The 18,579-nt window shown below is 54.9% G+C and overlaps 1 protein-coding gene across 1 annotated transcript; it reads right to left on the reverse strand.

Annotated features, from left to right (window-relative positions):
• Nucleotides 1-4,968: 4,968 nt before the first annotated feature.
• On the reverse strand, nt 4,969-16,670 carry LOC104559068 (LIM domain-containing protein 2). The gene is made up of 5 exons (XM_062018268.1): nt 16,405-16,670; nt 9,355-9,491; nt 6,616-6,660; nt 5,941-6,080; nt 4,969-5,540 (listed from the first exon to the last, which is right to left on the reverse strand). Exons 2-5 carry the CDS (start codon nt 9,394-9,396, stop codon nt 5,381-5,383), a joined length of 387 nt encoding a protein of 128 aa, XP_061874252.1. The 5' UTR covers nt 9,397-9,491; nt 16,405-16,670; the 3' UTR covers nt 4,969-5,380.
• Nucleotides 16,671-18,579: the final 1,909 nt, after the last annotated feature.

The raw sequence follows: 18,579 nt of genomic DNA on the forward strand, positions 1-18,579 counted from the left end.
ATCCCTTCTCAGTCTTCCAAGAGAGAGGTAGAATGGCTCCATCCCTCTTGGTAGTGTGTAGGAAATAGTTATCTCCATTTCAGCTTGCAGGAGAGGACCTGGACTGGTTTCTTGGCTATTATGGATATCATAGAATCAGTTAGGTTGGAAAAGCCCTTTAAGCTCATCAAGTCCAGCCTCTCCCCTCACACTGCCCAGCCCACCATGGCCCTCAGCTCCATGGCTTTGGGATCCCTCCAGGGCTGGGGACTCTCCCCCTTCCCTGGGCAGTGCTCAACAGGGTAGATGGTCATCAAGGCAGTGGGTACCAAGAAGATGGTCAGTCCCTGCTGTGTTTTGCTTCACCTGAAAACTCTAGGGCATCCCCCTGAGTGTCTTCTGAAGTGAGGAACTGCAGCTTGTGAAGCTCAGGCTGCTTGAAAACACATTCATTCTAAATAACCTGGAAACAGCTAAAGGTTCCTGAATAGTTTCTCCTTGGAATGTGTTGTCTGGTCATTTTAGAAAGCAAGAATTTAGAGAAATGAGGCCTCTGCACTTCAGAGTTATCATGAGCTCCCTTCCAGAAATGAAGCCTTGCAAGTGGAGCAATCTGGATACTCCTGCATTGAGCATGCTGGGGAGAAGCTTCAGAACGAGGAACCACATTTTCAGGCTGTGTCCTATCTTAGGAAAGAACAGAAATAACGCTCCTATCAAATCCATCTCCACCACTTGCTGAAATGCTCCTTTTTTTCTCCCCAACCCCTTCAGCTGTTTTGTTTCTGCAGCTCCCAACAATCAGTGTCCCACTCAAGCAGTGGTCTGAATGCCACAGTGATTCCCCTGGGTCTTAACCACAGCTCTCCCTTTATTCACCTTCTCCCAGGCTTGTTGCTATGTCAATTGAATCCTGAACTAGTTGTTAATTAGGAACAAGTGGGACTGAAGGGGTTAAGCTGATGCAATAGAGATCCCTGCACCATGAAGCAAGGACATGCAGGGTGCTTGTGTGCTGTTCCAGAGCAGATGAGAAGCACACAACTCAAGTTATCCCCAACCACGCCAAAAATGCTTTGTGGAAGCAGCAATAAGCACCTCCTGCTGCTTCCTTGTGTGGCAGGGCCTGACAATCCTGCCTTTGCTGAAAAAGGAACTTGGAAACTCTTCAGTTACCTCAAAGTCCTTGCTAAAGGTGATGCCTTTGTTCTCCTTTCCACTGGGTACGTTCACTTGGCTTTATGAACGTTGAGAGCCACATCTGAGGCTTGTGTGGTGGCATGTTTTCTCCTGGACTCCCTTCCCACTCCCTTCTCTTGCCAGAGGAGCTCTGCACTAATTCTGGATGCCATCAAATACCAAATGTATGGTCCTGACTTGAACCTTCACCGTGGTGGTTGAGAGAAGGAAGAGTCTGGAGGCTTGGGTGAGGGTGCAAACGATCAACCATGAAACACTCACCCAACAGCTAAAAAAACCCCTCTCTTCTGCCTTTGCTTGCGTGCTTCTTTCTAGTAGGACAGCAATGTCTAAACCAGGGAGAGTATCTTCTGGGTTTAATAATGCCAGGGTGTGGGTGTATTGCATTCTGTGCAGGAAATGCTGGCACAATGAACTGTCATGTCCCTTGGTCTGTTGTGGAGCTCTGCCTAAGGCTCTGTGTCTTATCCATCTGGATGGTATGAGTGTATGTGCATGTATATGGATTCTGACTGAGGTGGGGTGGGGTTTTTTTTACCTCCCCAGACTGTTTTTAATGTGTGGATTTGTTGGTTTGAATGTTTAAGCTCTGGGAAACGTCCTCTGTTGAGCTCACAGGCAGGTTGGTTCCTCCTGCTTGCAAGGAAGAGTGTAGAAGTTGTGATGTGTGTAATGCAAATGCAGGTGGTTTGTTGCTTGTCAGTTCTTTGGTGAGGAAGAGCAGGTGGCACTGGGGCATCTTCTGTGCTTCAGGGGCAGGTTTAAGTGTTGCAGCATCATTGATACACCCCAGAACAACCCTTGTGCTGCTATTAAAGCTGCTTGTCCTCTTGCTGCATCACCTTGGAGCCCAAGAGAGTTGTCACGTGCTCTGCTTTTGCTGCTTTTCTGCCTCCTTTTGCTGGGGATATGTGGTGGGTTAACTCTGGCTGGCTGCCAGGTGCCCACCAAGTCATTCTATCACTCCCCTGCCTAAACTGGACAAGGGGGAGAGAAACATAACAAATGGCTCAGGAACTGGGATAAGCACAGGGAGATCACTCAGCAATTACCTTCACAGGCTACCTTTTTAACACCCCTTCTTCCCAGATTTCTCCCTCCTCCTCCTCCTCAGCTGTGCCAGGGGGATGAGGAACTAGGGAGTTAAGGTCAGTTCATCACAGATGGTCTCTGCTGCTGCCTTCTCTCAGGGAAGGACATCCCCTGGTCAGGCAGGATGTGTCCCCCACCGTTCCAAGCTGATGGTTGGTTTGTAGCAACCCAGAAAAAGCTGTTAACAATGACTTGTCAGCTATAGAAATGCTGAGAACCTGTGATCCCCCTTCTCTTTGGGGGTTAAATCTTACCCCAGCTGTGGGGACTGAATCCTGGTAACTCCACTCAGACAGATTGGTGCTTTAGACTGAAGCAACGAGACTTTGTGCTTAAAGATGGAGATTTGAAGTGAGTGAGTGAGCCCCCAAACTCTCCTAAGGGTGTGAGTGATTGAGAAAGGAGGGTTGCAGCCCCAGCTCTCATCATCAAACCACATTTTACCTAAATATTGGGGACAAAGAGCTGATGTTTGGTGCATCACATCTCTCTTTCTTTAAGCTGTTCTACAGAAAGCACCCAGTCAAAGACATTTGGATGCAGGGTTTCTGTAGTGCTGCTGCCCTGGGAAAGTCTTGTGCTGTCCTTTGTGCATTCACACCTTTGAAATGAATCAGGCACATCAGTTGGAAGCATTTTCAAACCTCTTCCCTTGTGTGCTACCACTGGGTTTCCCTGGGGGTGGTCCATCAGGGAAGGAGGGTTGTGGCGTTGGCCTCTGTGTGCAGCAGCTGCTCTGTGCAACGTTCTCTGTCCCCCACGTGAAGCTGATGCTCCTCAGATTCACTTCCCCTCCCCTGAAGTGTGGTGCCTGGGGCAGGTTGCTGCAGCCTGTTAGGGTAACGTTTAACCTGGTCCTTGGTTCCTGCTCCCAAAATCAGAAGAGGATCCTGTCTCAGGCTGAGAGATTTCACAACTCTTGTGCTTGTACATGCTCCCTCCATTTCTGCTTCTTCCCTGCGTGTTTGCTGTGCCCACATGAGAAGGGGGGAGGTGGGGAACAGTGAGTGATCATTGTTCTTCCTCACTTTAACAGGCCAACATTTTAAAGCTGGGTTTTTTTCCTCCCTCCCTTTACCCCCCTAAAATCATCTGGTCTTAGTTCAAAATGCTTTGTATCCTGCATGTGCTGGGCTGGGAAGAGCAGCAGCAGCCTGCTGAGGGGAGGGAAACTGGCAGCAAGAAACAGGAAGCAAACCCAGGCGTCTGCTTTCAGTTTCTAAGCCAGTCTTAGGAAGGAAGAGGCCCTAACGCCATAAAAAGAAGGCATCACGAGACCTTCACCACCGAGCAGCTCTTGAGGGTTTGTTTTGTGATGTAAATCTTCTTGCTTTTGTGTTGGTGTGAGGAGGAGGCACCACTTAAAGCACCTGGTGAAGGTTGAAACTCCCTTGGAGCCTTGGCAGGGTCTCTGTTGGTCTGCAGAATCCTCAGGCAATCCCCTGAAGAGCTGACAGGCCTCCTCTTGAAACATAAAGCCCTAACCTTTAACAAGGAGAAATAACTTGTCAAAGAGAAGGGACATCAAGCTCCTGGGGTCACCCACACACACCATTCCTGACATCAGGTGTGAGTGCAGCCAACTTTAGCAGCAAAGGAGAGCTGTGGAGATGCTCCCCTAATAGTGCAGAACAGCCTCATCTGCTTGCCTCGATCTGGGGAATCTGTGGAAGCTGCTCTGTGGTTACAGCTGGGGTGTGGAGCTCACGGTGGAAGGCTGCTGTGCAACTGGCAATCCTGAGCTCAGGCCCCAGTAGAGCCATCCTACACACAGGTACCCAGCAGTGCTTCCTTGATCCTGCATGGGGAAAGGCTCTTCCACAGCAGCTGGGCAGGAAGAATCAGAGAATCATTTCAATTGCAAAAGCCCTTGAAGCTGCTGGAGTCCCAGCCCTGCCCTCACCCTGCCCAGCCCAGCACTGACCCACAGCCCTCAGCACCTCAGCCCCACGGCTTTGGGATCCCTCCAGGGCTGGGCACTGCCCCAGCTCCCTGGGCAGCCTGGCACAGGGGCTGACACCCCTCTCAGGGAAGCAGCTCTGCCTCAGCTCCAGCCTCAACCTCCCCTGGGGCAACTTGAGGCTGTTTCTTCTCCTCCCATCTCTTGTGACTTGGGAGCAAAGATGGTCACTGCTCCCCTCAGCCTCCTGTCAGGGAGCTGCACAGAGGGCTCCTGGCTCCCCTCAGCCTCCTCTTCTCCAGCCTCAACACCCCCATTCCCTCAGCCCCTCCCCAGCCCCTGTTCCAGCTCTGTGCCCGGCTGTGGCCACGCTGCAGCCCCTCAGTGTCCCTGTGGCAGGGAGTGAGGAGCCCAGCACTGAGCACAGCCCTGGAGCTGCAGCCTCCCCAGGGCCCAGCACAGGGGACAATCCCTGCCCTGCTCCTGCTGCCACCCCAGTGCTGATCCCTGCCAGGACACCACTGGCCTTCTTGCCCCCCTGGGCACGCTGCTGCCTCATGTTCAACCCCCCCAGGCCCTTTTCCTCCAGCAGCTTCCAGCCCCTCTGCCCCAGCCTGGAGCTGCCTGGGCTGGGGGAGGCCCCAGCCCTTGACCCTGTTAAACCTCATCCCATTGCCCTCAGCCCACGGCTCCAGCCTGGCCAGGCCCCTCTGCAAAGCCTTCCTGCCCTCAAGCACAGGCAGACCTGTGCACTATTGCACCTCCCCAGGCCCTTGGGAATACAAGACAAGACAGGGAAGGCTCCAAAACCTTGTATTACAAAAATAAAAGAGCGCCTGGCGCGGTGCGGGGCTGAAGCTGCTGTGCCAGGCTCCAGCACAGAACGTACCAATCAAAGGCAAATATCAAAAAGACAAGACACTGTTAAACAGTCACAGGGCAAGATCCTTAAGGCTGAACAATGCCAGCTGAACTGAGCTGATGTAAACCAAGGACACACCAGGACTGGTGTGGCGGGAGCTGGCAGCTCTGCTGAGACTTCCAGGCCCCGGATCATCTCCTTTTCCATGGTTGGCAGACCTGAAACTGCCCCCCAGGCTCAAGCTCAGCCTTTGCTTTACATCAGCTCAGTTAGCCCCTGGCTCAGCACTGCTTCATCCCATCTCTGCTGAGCTCCAGGGAAAAGGAAGGTGGGGGGCTTGGCCTCGCTCACGCCGTCTTGGTCCCGCTCTCCACCTCCTTGTGCACCCACAGCTCCTTGTGCTGCTTGCGCCCGAAGCCCTCGTCGTAGTTGCCTTTACTCTTGAAGAGCTGCTGGAAGTGGGGCTTGCAGTAGAATTCCCCATGGAGAGCTGCATAGGTGCCCAGGCTAGGGAAGGAGGCAGGGTTAGCTGGGCACAAGGATATGGGCTGCATGGTTCAGGGGAGGGGGAGACTCGAAGGGCATCAGGATAGGAGGAAGGAGAAGGGAACGGGCAGGTAGGGAGTGTGAGAAAGGCCTGAGAGCTTGCTCCAGACGGCTCAGGCATTAAAGGTAATAAGGGAGGGGGTCCTGCAGGGCTCTGCATCATCTAGGAGGAAGCTCTGCCTCAGCTCCACATTGGGGCTGCTCTCAAGGGCAAAAACATCTCTTCCACCACACCAGGGGGGATTTAGCTGACACTCAGGACCAGGCTGAATGGGCTGTGGGGGTGGTTCTTTATCTGCCCAAGGAGCTTTCCCTCCCCAGGGTGGGCAGAGCCACGGTGCCATCCCCTTTTCCTCCTCACCTGAGCTTGGTGTGGCAGTGCTTGCAGCAGAAGCAGGCGTTGTGGAAGACAAACTTATCCGCCACCAGCCGCTCCATGGGGTAGACGGTTTTCTGGCAGGCGGTGCACAGCTCCTTCACTTGTGCCTTCAGGCTGAAGGACTGGACAAAGGGGAAGTCAAAAAAAAAGGGGAGAGAGAGGATGAGGAAGAGGTTTGGGAGATGCTGTGCCTGGTTCCCACCTGGAGCAGTGGTTGGCATGAAGCAGCTCAGTCTCCTCATGCCACTCCACTGCTGCTGGGTTACACTGGTGCTTGGCCCTTTGGGTTTCAACCAGCAGCATGTTGCTGGGCTTATTTAGCCTCAAGGAGGCTGAGGGGAGACATCATCACCCTCTGCAACTCCTTGACAGGAGGTTGGAGTGAGGTGGGGGTCTGTCTCTGCTTCCAAGTGACAGGACAAGAGGAAACAGCCTCAGGTTGCCCCAGGGGAGGTTGAGATCAGAGCCCAGGAAGAGTTGTCAGCCCCTGTTCCAGGCTGCCTGGGGGAGGGCCCATCCCTGGAAGGATCCCAAAGGCACAGAGCTGAGGTGCTGAGGGCCATGGGGTAGTGATGAGCTTGGCAAAGGGTTGGACTCAAAGGTCTTTCCCAACCAAAATGCTTCTGTGACTCTATGCTGAGGTAACAGAGCAGGTACCTTGGAGCGCTGCACCGTGCTGCCTCCTGAGCTGTTCTTTGCCTCCTAAGAAGGGAAGGAGAAAAGAAACACAATGAAGAGCCTGGAGTGACAAACTTGGCACTGAGTTGTGCTTAAAGGAGGAGCACAGGAGGATCAGTACCAGCAGCTGAGCTGCAAGGACACACAGGGGGCACACAGGGTGTGAACTGGGCACGCTGGGGGAGAGCAGCCAGCTCCCATCCAGCACTGCTCACTCAGGCCTCTGCCTTGGACCTTGTTTCTTCCACAGCCAGGGCATAGCTGAGCTCTTTTGTGGTGGTATCAAGCACAAATGTCACAGCAGAGACTTTGCAGAGCACAACATCTTAGGGAAGAACTTTTTCTCTCTGAGAGGGGTGTCAGCCCCTGTGCCAGGCTGCCCAGGGAGCTGGGGGAGTCTCCAGCCCTGGAGGGACTGAAAAGACACACATAGATGTGGTGCTGAGGCCTTAGTGATGGGCTTGGCACTGTGAGGGGAGGAGTTGAACTTGATCTTAAAGATCTTTTCCAACCCTGGAGTCACAGCTCTCCCCATCTGTGGGCATCCTTGGCCTCCCAGTGCAGCCACCATGTGTCTGGGGACCCCCAGCATCAGTATTAGCCCTCAGGAAGAACAGCAGAGAAGCAGAGGAGCCTTCCCCGTGTCCCTGAAGCAGAGGAGCCCTCCCCGTGTCCCTGTCCCTGAAGCAGAGGAGCCCTCCCTGTGTCCCTGTCCCTGAAGCAGGGGAGCCCTCCCCGTGTCCCTGTCCCTGAAGCAGAGGAGCCCTCCCCGTGTCCCTGAAGCAGGGGAGCCCTCCCTGTGTCCCTGTCCCTGAAGCAGGGGAGCCCTCCCTGTGTCCCTGTCCCTGAAGCAGGGGAGCCCTCCCTGTGTCCCTGTCCCTGAAGCAGGGGAGCCCTCCCCGTGTCCCTGTCCCTGAAGCAGGGGAGCCCTCCCCGTGTCCCTGTCCCTGAAGCAGAGGAGCCCTCCCTGTGTCCCTGTCCCTGAAGCAGAGGAGCCCTCCCTGTGTCCCTGTCCCTGAAGCAGGGGAGCCCTCCCCGTGTCCCTGTCGCTGCCCATCCCTGGGTACACTTTGGGCCTGGGGTGGGCAGAGAAGTGAGGGAACTCCACTCCTTCACTGCCACATCCTCCCCAGCTGCCTTAGCAGCTCTGCTTCATCCTCCTCCAAGCCAACATTTACCCCACAGAGCTGGAGAGTGGTAATTAACCCTTCTTTTGCTGGAGTGGCAATGCTGCCAGCCTGCAGGCAGAGAGAAGGTGGTAGACAGGCAGTTCCTGGGGTGCTCCTGGTTCTCACAGAGCCTGTGCTGCTGTTTCCCCCCTCAGTGGATGTTTTGTTTCTGAGTTCCTCTGTGACACTGCACAGGAAACTCCTGGGCTGGAAGCCACAGCAAAGAGCCTCCTCCAGCCCCTTTGAGCTCTGTTGTGAGGGTGTGGAGGGGCACTGTCAGAGCTGAGGACCTGAGGACGTGCTCCATGGCACCTGCAGCTTGGTGAGGGCTGATGGTACTGATGCAAGGCAAGAGAGATGTGAAGACTGAGGCCCTGTCCCCTCTGCCCCCAGCATTTCAGAGCAAGCTCTCAGTGGTCCCATCTGCAGCTGCAACAGCTCATCTTCTCCCCAATCCGCCCCCACTCCTCCCCCACAGTCCTGTACCTTCCTCCAGCCGCTTCGAACAGCCTGGATCAAAAGGGGCAAACACACTTTTAACAAGGTGGACCAGCCAGAACTGCTTCCCAACAGCCTGTCTCTCCCCTCTCTGCTCTTTGCTCCCACAGTGTGACCTCAGAACATCACCCCACCAACCTCTTCACCCTTCCTCTTGGCTCTGCTGGGCCAGCACTGTCCTTTCTGTCTGTCCCCAGGCTGATCATCCGTCTCCAGGCTGATCTTCCACCCTCCCCCCGCCTTTTCCTCCCCCATAGTGTCTCCTTTGTATTTTTGGAAACAGCTTGTCTGAGCAAAGCACAGGAAACTCTCACTTTGCTGAGCTGCTGCCTCTTTCCAGACATTTCCCAGCTGCTCTCATTGACTGAAGGGGCAGGGAGGTGATTTTTTTTCCCTCTCCCACAAGGCTGGAAGAGGAAGCCAAAGTCAACAGAGGGACACAGGCAGCGAGACTCGAGGCTGTGTAAGACCAGTCGTGTCCCTCAGCTCTGGTAAAACAACCACAGGTGCTCTCCTGGGGCTTAGGATTTCATAGGCTTGGGTTTAGGCTCAGTTTTAGGCTCAGCTGAGCCAGAGCTGCCTCTTTGGAACTGGAACACATCCGTTCCCAAGGCTCCAGGCAAGCTGCTTTCTGGCTCTCATCTGCCTCACTATCTAGTTCATATCTGAGATCTCCTCCCTTGAGGGGAAGGGCCATATCCTGTCCCAGCAGGAGATGTTCTCGAGCCTTTCTGTTTTTCCATCTCCCTCCAATCCTAAGCAGCTCAGATGCTCTCAATTGTCATCCCAGAAAGCCATGGAAACACAAACAAACACAGCAAGGCCAGCAGAGAACGGGGTGAGGAGCTCTGAGCCCCTTCAGCTGATCTGGCAACTGGTGCTCAGCAAACAGCACCTTCTGCTGGAACATTTGCTTGCTTGAGCAGCACTGCCTGTGCCTTTCATCACCCTACAAATGTCAAGCTCAGAACACAGCCTCTGGACACACAACCCTCCATCCCTCACGAGCCAAAAGCCAGGGGGGAAAGTCCTGACAGGGGATGCTACGTACGTGAGCTGAAGCTGGGCTGGCGGCTCCCGTGGCCTGGAACATGGTTCCTTCCCCTCCTCTGTCTATTTAATCCTGAGCTTGAAGTTGGTGGGCTGCTGTTCCTCGAGGAGGTGGCTCAGACAGAGCTCTTGCAACACCTGGAAAGGAAATGTCGTGGCTGGTTTCATCACCCCTAAGCCAGCTGTGTGACAGCAGCACCCTCAAAGCTCCCTCCGTGGGGATTTCTTGAGGGTTCCAAGAGCTTTAGGCAACAGCAAACCTGGTCTGGCAGCCAGGAGATGCAGGTCTGGGGTACTGCTCAGTTTTAGGAAGCTGGCAGGTGATCTGGGACACTGCCTCAAGAGTTCTAGTCAAGGTAATGGGCTAGGATGGGAGAGGGCTGCTGGAAACACAAGCAGAAGGTGGGATGAGGGCTTCTGCTCCAAACCCACTCGTGGAAAGCAATTACCAAGCTGTGAGCAGCAAGGCTACAACTCCCACGTCCTGCCAAACCAGCACCCAGTGTTTAACCAACATCACCACCAAAGGCCTGGAGGAAAGACTGGTCATTTTAGTCTCATTTTAGCCCAGAGAAGCTTTGCTGAACAGCTCAGATCCCAGCTCAGCAGAGCAAGTGCTGGGGATTTCTGTCTTCTCTGGGGAGCCCACGATGGCTTTAGGCTGAGCCTCATCAGCTGTGACCTGGGCTGAGTGAACAGGAGGATGAGTTTGACAAGTCTCAGACCAGGTAGAATGCAGCACAGGAGAAAAACCACCTCACCAGTGCTGCAAACCACCCATTTGGGTTAGAAACAGTGAGCTGGAAAGGCACTGACAGAGCTTCAGGAGGGTTTTTCCCCTGTGCTCTTCACCTTCAAAACAGCCTTAAAAGATCAGGCTTGGTCAGGGCTGTTTTGCATATGCAAAGGAGAGATGTGGGGCTGAGCAAATGATGCTGAGGGAGGAGCAGGGGTTGAGAAATCCCCTTCTTGCTGCACAAGGCCTGGGGTAGACTCTGAGAAGGCCCCAGGGTAGATGTGGTGGGGTGGAAAGCTTTGGGTGGGGGATATCCCCACATTGCCAAGCTCACAGAGCCACTTGCACCAGGGTTTTGGGTGTTTTTTTAGCTGCCTAATAAAGCCTCAACACTCAGCAGTTGCCACCAAGCTCATGTAGTACCCAGCAAAGAACCCAAACCGAGCCGGGGCTCGCTTTCTAGACTCGAGAGGCCTTTGCCACAGGGTCTTGAGCAGTGGTGGCTGAGCTGAGCTGGCTCTCCCCAGCTCCTGGGAGCTGCACAACCCTGGTGACAAACGTTTCTAGGCCCCTTCTGAGTTTTACCCCCATCATTTCCCGTCTCCCCTGCGGTTTGGATGTTATTTCCTGCTCACAGCACTCGGGGTCAGGGCAAAGCCTGAACTCACAGCCTTTCTCTGCTCTCCCCCCTCGTGTCTCTGGGGTCTGGGAGGTTCCTGCAGCCTGAGGGGAACCTGAGGCACCCAGAGAGCTTGGTGGCCTCACCCCCAGTAAATGCAGAGGCACAACCCTCCCCCTTTTCCCCTGCTTCTCACCTTCTCCCCTGCCTTTACCACAAGCATTTCTCCACCCCCAGCTCCCCTTCATCCCTCACAGCTCCCTCCCCCTCCAAGCACCTCAAACCCCGTTCCCTTCAATGCCATCCCACTTCTGCAGCCCCCTCCTCCAGCTTTCCTTCCTCTGCCTCCATCTCTCTGCCCTCACCTTGCTCCCAACCTTCATTTCAAACCAGAGGGGCCCCTCTTGTACTCAAGTTGCTAAATGTTCCTTCCTGCCCAAGGACAGGAGGCCGAGGGGAGAAATCTCAAAGGGGAAGGGTGTGCTGAAAGTGATAAGAGAAACAGAACAAGGCACAAACCACAGCAAGGGTTCTAAGAGGCTCTGGGCTGCTCCTCTTGAGGAGGTTTTAGGCTGAAGAGGATGGGGCTTAGGCACAAAGGCAGGCAGCAGAAGCTTCCAGGAGCAGAGGAACCCAGCACAAACAGTATGAGGGTCCCTCTGAGGAGGGCAGAGGGCATCTGGTACAAAGCAAAGCCAAGTTTCCCATGGCACTGGGTTGGCACTGGGCCTGTTAGATGGGATTTCTCCAAACCTGTGTTCAGGGACTGGCCTCTTGAGCAATGTCAGGTTATCTGGCTCAGGACAAGCTGAGAACCCCCTTGCTTTACAGCTTGACTCTTCCTGGCTCTCCTGGGAGCATCTGATGGGCTTGTGTGGACCAAAGAAAGGCCTCAAAACCTCCTCCGAGGTCTTGTGCTGTGTACCCAAGGGGACAGAGCAGCTTCTGCTGGCAGCAGTGATGGCCACAGCATGGCAGACACGAAGGGAAGGTGGGTCTTGTGCTCCAGAGCCAGTTCCACCTGCCCCGCTCCTCACCAGCTCAGGGAGGGCTTTTTGGGGTGACCTCAGCAAGCTGGGGATTGACTCAGGCCCTTGGGATTGAAGCTCACCTGGCATCTGCAAGGGGACATGTGTCTGCAGGATTGGTGCTGGGGGCTTTTGGCACTGCCCAGGGATGTTTTGGGTGAGGAGGGCAACGTTCCCTCTGCTCAGTGGCAGAGCCTTTGCCTACAGCAGCCTCTCCTGTCCCCTCTCCCCTTCCTGCCTGACCCTTGGGGCACATTCAAGGAGTCAGAAACATCTGAGGTGGCCCCTCAAGGAAATTCCCTGATCCCCCCTGACTGTGACCCACCTCCAAAAGCAGCCAGGCCAGGTGTGGGGAGCCTTCCTCACTCCCCTTCTGTAGGGGGGTGTCTGGGCTGCTCCCAGGAGCCCCCCCAGCCTCTCCCAAATCCACTGAGTTTCCTGGACAGGAAAGCAACATGACTGCAGAGGGCCAGAGGCCCCTTTCTGCCATATGGTTCCCATTAGCAGCTCTGGGAAGTGTCTGTTTACTGCTGGGATCACTGTTACCATTGCAAGAGGCTTTTCCCCAAGGCAAAGCACGGTGTGGGGGAGCCAGGCCCCTTTCCTCTTCCATCCTGGGAGGATGCTGAGTGTCCCCAGCAGCACAGGGAGGCAGGGGCAGGAGCTCAGCACCTCAGGGAAATGGGGAGCTAAAGTCATTGCTGTTGGGGCTGAGGGCCCCAAAATTGTGTGCAGGATTGGTGCAGCCCCCATGGGACAGGCACTGGTGCTCCAGCTCAGCAGGGCTGTGTGGGGAGGAGGTGAAGAGGAGCTGGAAGAGCCTGATCCTGGGAATCACCCCAGGCTCACTGCTCCCTGTTTCTCCAGCCTCAGGGTCTCACAGCCCATCCACACCATGGCACAGGGTCTGTGTCAAAAGGGACGGGGCCAGAGCTGGGCACAGCACTGCCAGGGTAGAGGGCACAGCATCCCCAATCCTGCTTCAGCTTCTCAAGGGTAGAAAGACACAGCAAGGTGCAGTTTGGGTGGTCATGGCTCCAGCTTTAGCCAGAGCCCTTCAGCTACTTAGACCTTAATTCGGCTTCAGGTCTTGGTTCCTTGTGCGGCATCAAGCCAGGCACTTGACCTCCCCAGTATCTGAGAGCCAGGGAATGTCCCTGCTGGTTTGACACAGGGTAGAGGAGACCCAGGAGGAGCCAAGTCAGTTCTGTAGACACCATCACCCTTCTTCATCACGGTTCTGACGTGCAGCCCTGTCTCTGCCCACCTTCTGTGCTACCTTCCAGCCTCCTGCCCCACCGATCTGCTTTCCAGCCACGTTCTGCCTCTTGAAAGGCTGCCAGTGGGCAGGAAATGTGCAGCCCAAATGCTGAGGGATGCTGACAAGGAATAGTTGTGGGGAAGGAACAGGGCTGCCTTTGTCAGGGCAACAATGCAGGACCCACACAAGTGAGGAGGGAGCCTGAGGGAAACCCCTGCTCACTGCTCTGCCACCTTCATCCCTGCCTCCCCTGAGGAGGAGGTGCACGGCCCTGGAAGGATCAGGGGCAAGGAGAACCAGGCTGCTCCTCAGCCTTTGTCTCTCAGCACAGAAGCAGAAGGGCCAAGGAGGATGCTCCTGGGACTCATCCCTTTTCCAGAGGCAGAAGCTGAAGCAGGGAGCTGCCCATTGCTGGGCCTGTGGCCATGTTTAATGGCATCCATTAAAGCTCCTGCTCTGCAGGGAGTCTCTGCTCCCTGGCATCTCGTGACAGAGCAGAGAAATACAGCAGCAAGCCTGCTGGGAGGATGAGGACAAGAGGCAAAGAGCTCCTTCTCTCCCCTTTACAAGCTTTCCAGAGTCTCTTTAACCACGCTCTGCTTGGAAACCTCCCCATCTGTTTTCCTACACCAATGTACAGCCACTTCCCACCACACTGCCATGATGCTCCCAGTTCTTCTCCCAACTGGAGACTTGCCTCTCACATCCCTCAGCAGTTGGGGTGGGTGTTTTTTTAAGCAGAAGCCAATTCCTTTTTGATCTCTTCCCCCTCAGCTGGGTTCTGTTTCTACAGGAGGTGAGCCAGCCTGGCTGCTCCCCACTGAAGCAGAGCTCAGACCTTTGTGCTGTGGTACAAACACTGCTCTGCTACCTCTGGACACCTCTGGCCAGATGTGTTCTTCCTCTGTCATCCTAGATACTCCTACAATGCCTTCCAATAGCTGAGGTCCTCCAGGCTACAGCAGCTTCACTTTGCAGCCGCCTGCTCTGCCCCAACTCCTACTTCAGCCATTTCCAAGCCTTCAGTTCTCACCCTCCTCTTTGCTGAGCTGGTTTTTCCTTACCACAGGTAGATCTCCTGACTTCTAAAGGGCTTGTTAACAAGCTCAGACCCCAGCTCTCTCCTTTTGGAAGGATCCAAGTGTCCTCCTTCCATTTTGGCTCTCTCTTCCCTATCTCCAACTAAAACAGTCACCTCCTTGGGGGGACTGTGTCAAGTGCTTTCCTTAAACCCAGACTCATGAGGCTCTGTTGTCAGTTATAGCCAAGGAAGATGCTTCTTGACCTGTGTTTAAAAACCACCCTGTGTTTTATTCTGCTCCCCTAACACCACATCTTTGATTACTCCCCTAAAACCTATTGTTGAAGCTCACCTTTTCTTGTACCCCAATGAAGTGGAGCTGTCATGGCCTCTAAGCTCCTCTTTCCTCAAGCACAACCTCTAGAGGTTATGTTGGTTAATCTCTTGTGAACTATCACCTAGAAAACCTCAGGCATGTTTTATGTGGGTTAACCCTCCTGAGAGCTTCTGCAGTCCCACTATCTGCAAACACAGCCAGAACAGGAGTGAGACCTGTTTCAGGCCCCCCTAAAAAACACAAGCACAACCACTTTCCATGGGCCTTTTCTCCAACACCACCCCTGCAAGAGCTTCTGGGTTCTGTTTGCCGGCCAAACGCAGCAAGGAAAGCCACTAAAATCATATTCCTAGGTTAAATCTCTCAAAAGATCATTGGTCTGGAGCTGCATTTCACCCCCACCTTCCCTTTTAAGATCCAAAATGCCACCCAGTATAGCATCTGTTGCTCTTTGGAGAAGCAAACCCTGGAGAGGCACATCAGAGGGTGCTCTGGTGACCCAAAAAGAGGTCAGGAACCCTGGTTTTGAGCTGCATGGAAAGCCCAAAGAGATTGATTCTAACAGGTCTTAAGAAGTGGGAATTTGCTTCTTGCAGGGCTCCCATTGGAAAAGGGACTGAGCTGGAGCCATTTCAGCCTGAGCTCGATCAGTTGCCCTGCAATTAGTTTGCAATCTATGGTAATAACGCTGCAGATGTGCTACTCCTGGCCTTAAATAAACAACAGCTCAGCTGGGGCACCAGATGTCTTCCCTGAAAGAGCCTCACACGAGGTCTTCAGTGGACAAAGCCCAGTTGCCAAGGCGTGATCCAGGCTGTTGAATTAACAAGTTCTTTCCCAACTGATACCCACCAAAGAAACAGCAGAAAATGGCTCAAAACCACGACCTCTGAGGTATTTGAGCTGGCCTCAAGTGATCCAAGGGGATTAGACAGATCAGACTGGCTCAAAACATGGTAGTTACAGCACTAGACTGAGACTCAGGAGACTCAGCCTTGTTTCTCACTTAGTTTCGAAGTGATAGTGGACAAACAACTTCATTTTGTTTCCTGTTCCCTTTTCAACCCCTCCCTGATGCAAACAGAGCTACTGTCCTTTGTGAAGCCTTGGGAGATCCCTGGCTGTTCAGAGTTATGTCAGAGCTCAGGGTATTTGTGTTGTTATTAAATCTCCCAGCCCTGCAACAGCCTCCCAAGAGAAATGATGAAAGACCTGTGGCTGGAAAGGCTTCAAACCACGTTGGTTGAGGTGGTAAGAGACACACCAGGGAGAATTAGGAGGCATTAAGGAAGAGGGATGAGGATGTAACAGGTTTTCTTCCATCTCTGCTCTTTCTGATCAGCTTAATAAAATGGATCTGGCTGACCCCCCTCTGGCATCTGCTGCAGCACACAACAAAGAAGGATTTGCAGCCTAAAATGGGGAGTGGGAGCCCTGAAACACTGCACCCCAAGATACTCACTGCAGGGGTCTCAGCACACACAGGCTCCTGGGTGGGTGACGGGTGCAAGCCCCTCATTGCACACACCTCCCTTAGATCAAGGGGTGCTCACCCCCTCCCCTCAGCAGCATCATTCCCCAACACGTCCTGGAGCTCAGGCAGCATCTCCTCCCCCTCACCTGACCTCAGCCAGCCCACCCAGGGCTGAGAACAGACCCCCTCACGTCCCACCCCCACACACACACCCCCGAAGCTGCTTCCAGGGAGCCCCTCGGTTCAACCTCCCCCCGGAGCAATAAAGTTCAGGGCACATCTGGGTGGGATCTCACCCCGGGGGTCTGGGGGGGGGATGGATGAACCCCCATCTGCCCGTGCTCTCCTTATCTTTGCATTCCTCCCTCCTCTCCATCCCTTTCGGCTTCTGTGTCTCCCTCCCCACCGCTCCATCTCGCTTTCTCCCCCCTCCCACCACCGCGACGGGCAGCAGCACCGGGATGGATGAACCCCCCCACTCCCTTTTCATCCCCTTTCCCCCCCACATCTCAGGGACCATCATTGTTCTCCCCCAGCCCTCAGCGCCCTTGTTCTCCGCGAGCCGAGGCTCTCACCATATGCTCCGTCCGTCTGGCTGTCCCGTCCCCTTTCCCACCCCCCAGCAGCGGGGGTCTCTCGTTGCCTTTTCTCCCCGGAGCTCAAGGAGCCGAAGCCGTTTCCTGCGAGCTCTCCCCTCCCCGGGTCCCTTCGCAAACCCTTTTATCGCCGGGCTGCCGCCGTGATTGGTTCTTCGCTTCCTACCGTCTTCTCAGCCGCTTGTTCCTTTGTGTTGAAGCCAACCTCTAACCCCCAAACCTTCCCCGGCCCCTCTCTTCGCCCGTTTCCCTCTCCCCAGCTGCCTCCCCCAGCCTCCCCCGACACCCAGAACTTTGCCTTTCTCTTCCCCTCCCCGCCGGCAGCATCCACATCATCCTCCTCCCCACCCCCTCCCGCTTTTGCCCAACCTCTCCCCTTTATGTGCTGAGAGTTTCCTGCAAGGATTCATCCCTCCAGGGACCGCAAAAGCTAAACTCATCCCCTGCTAAACTATTTGCAGAGGAAGGATCTCATCAGGCGGCAGCAGCAGGAAAGGAGGATCCTCAGTTCCCCCAGTCCCTCAGCTCCCCCATTCCCTGGGGACAAAACTGAGCTGGGATGGGTTCAGAAAGGCAGATTTCACTCCACGGAGTGTTGGTTGCTGGAGAAATGCCTGGGTAGGGTCTTGTGGGGTGAGGAAAATTGAACAACAAAGGTAGCTTCCCTCCTCTGGGGTTTGGGAGCAGGAGGTTGAGGGTTTGGAGGGCTGGGATTTGCCCAGGAACAGGACAAAATGTGAGGAATAGTGAGGTGAAGTGTTACTAGCTAAAACCTGAAGGGACCTCAGAGGTGGTTTGACACCAGTGAAAGGAGCTGAAATGGCTGTGAGCTGGCAGAAAGGACCATGTGGCTCTGAGGACTTTGCCCTATGCTCCCAAACCTCTCCAATGGGAGGCAAAGAATGCAATGGAGTGAGGAGAAGAGCTTTGATAATGACAACGAAGGAACAAATAGTCTTGCTTGGGCTTCTCCACGCAGCCTGGTGCTGCTGGAAAGAGCCAAACACCGACTGGAAACAGCCCCAAGTCTGAGCCTTGAGGCGGGAGCAGGTGATGTTTGTGTGCAGAGGTTGTGTGTGATTCCTCCTCACCCCCCCAAAAAAAAGGCTGATTAAGGGGTTTATGGTGGGGTTTACTGGACAAGGAGACAGCAGTGATACGATTTATCACCTCTGTCACTCCGCATTGGCTAAACAGCATCTGGGAGGAAAAGGCTTTGCTGCCACTGGGAGCAAATAAAAGAGGAATTTGCCTGGAGAGGAAAATGAGCCGATCCAGACATTGGTTATGGTCATGTGTATCACACAGCAGGAGACTGGCAGGGCTGCCAAAGCCAGTGTCCATCTGGGCATGAGGAAGAGCATCCAAAAGCATCCAAGGCATCAGCACACTGCCCTGAACTGAGGGCAAGCCTGAAGGGTGTGCGGCATCAGTGCACTGGCAAACGAGTCCCTTCTTCAGCCTTGGTCTGTCTTCTGCCCCATGGGGCTGGGGGCTGGAGGAGGAGAGGGTTGGGAGCTCACCCTGGCACTTGGCCATGGGGCATACGGAGAGAGGCCAGCACGGGGCTACCAAGATGGAACATCTGTGTGAGGAGGAAAGGCTGTGGCACCTGGGGCTGTGTAGTCTGGAGAAGAACAGGCTTATAAGTACCTGAAGGGTGGGTGTCAGGAGGATGGGGGGACACTTTGTTCTGTGGTGGCAGGTGACAGGACAAGAGGTGATGGATAAAAGCTGGAACCAAACCAGTGTCACTGGAACAGGAGGAGAAACTCCTTTGGTGCTGAGCTGAGGGAGCCCTGGCCCAGGCTGCCCAGGGAGGGTGTGGAGGTGTGGAGGCTCCTTCTCAGGAGGCTTCCAGCCCCACCTGGACACGTTCCTGTGCCCCCCGAGCGAGGGGAACCTGCTTGAGCAGGGGATGAGCTCTGCAGGGGGGTTTGGGGTGGTGCTGGGCTGGGGTCCCGTCCCGCACACCCCTCGGAGCGGGCCCGAGGCGACGCTGAGAGGGCGCCTGTGCCCGTTGCTATGGCGACGGCGCCAACAGCCCTGAGGCGCCGGAGGGGGCGGCAGCGAGGGGAGCGGCCCTCCCCCATCACCACACGGCCGAGAGGCCGGGGGCAGGAGCCGGGCTGCCACCCCGGGGGCTCAGCGTGT

The sequence above is a fragment of the Colius striatus genome, chromosome Z (genome assembly GCF_028858725.1).
Source record: "Colius striatus isolate bColStr4 chromosome Z, bColStr4.1.hap1, whole genome shotgun sequence".
NCBI lineage: Eukaryota > Metazoa > Chordata > Aves > Coliiformes > Coliidae > Colius > Colius striatus.

What these genes read in the sequence shown, in the direction of transcription:
- LOC104559068 (XM_062018268.1), bottom strand. Translation starts at nt 9,396, where the DNA reads ATGTTCCAGGCCACGGGAGCCGCCAGCCCAGCTTCAGCTCAC. An exon ending in CCAGCCCAGCTTCAGCTCAC is followed by an intron (nt 6,661 to 9,354) that starts GTACGTAGCATC and finishes TTCCCTTCTTAG; the next exon opens with GAGGCAAAGAACAGCTCAGG. An exon ending in CACTGCCACACCAAGCTCAG is followed by an intron (nt 5,541 to 5,940) that starts GTGAGGAGGAAA and finishes CTCCTTCCCTAG; the next exon opens with CCTGGGCACCTATGCAGCTC.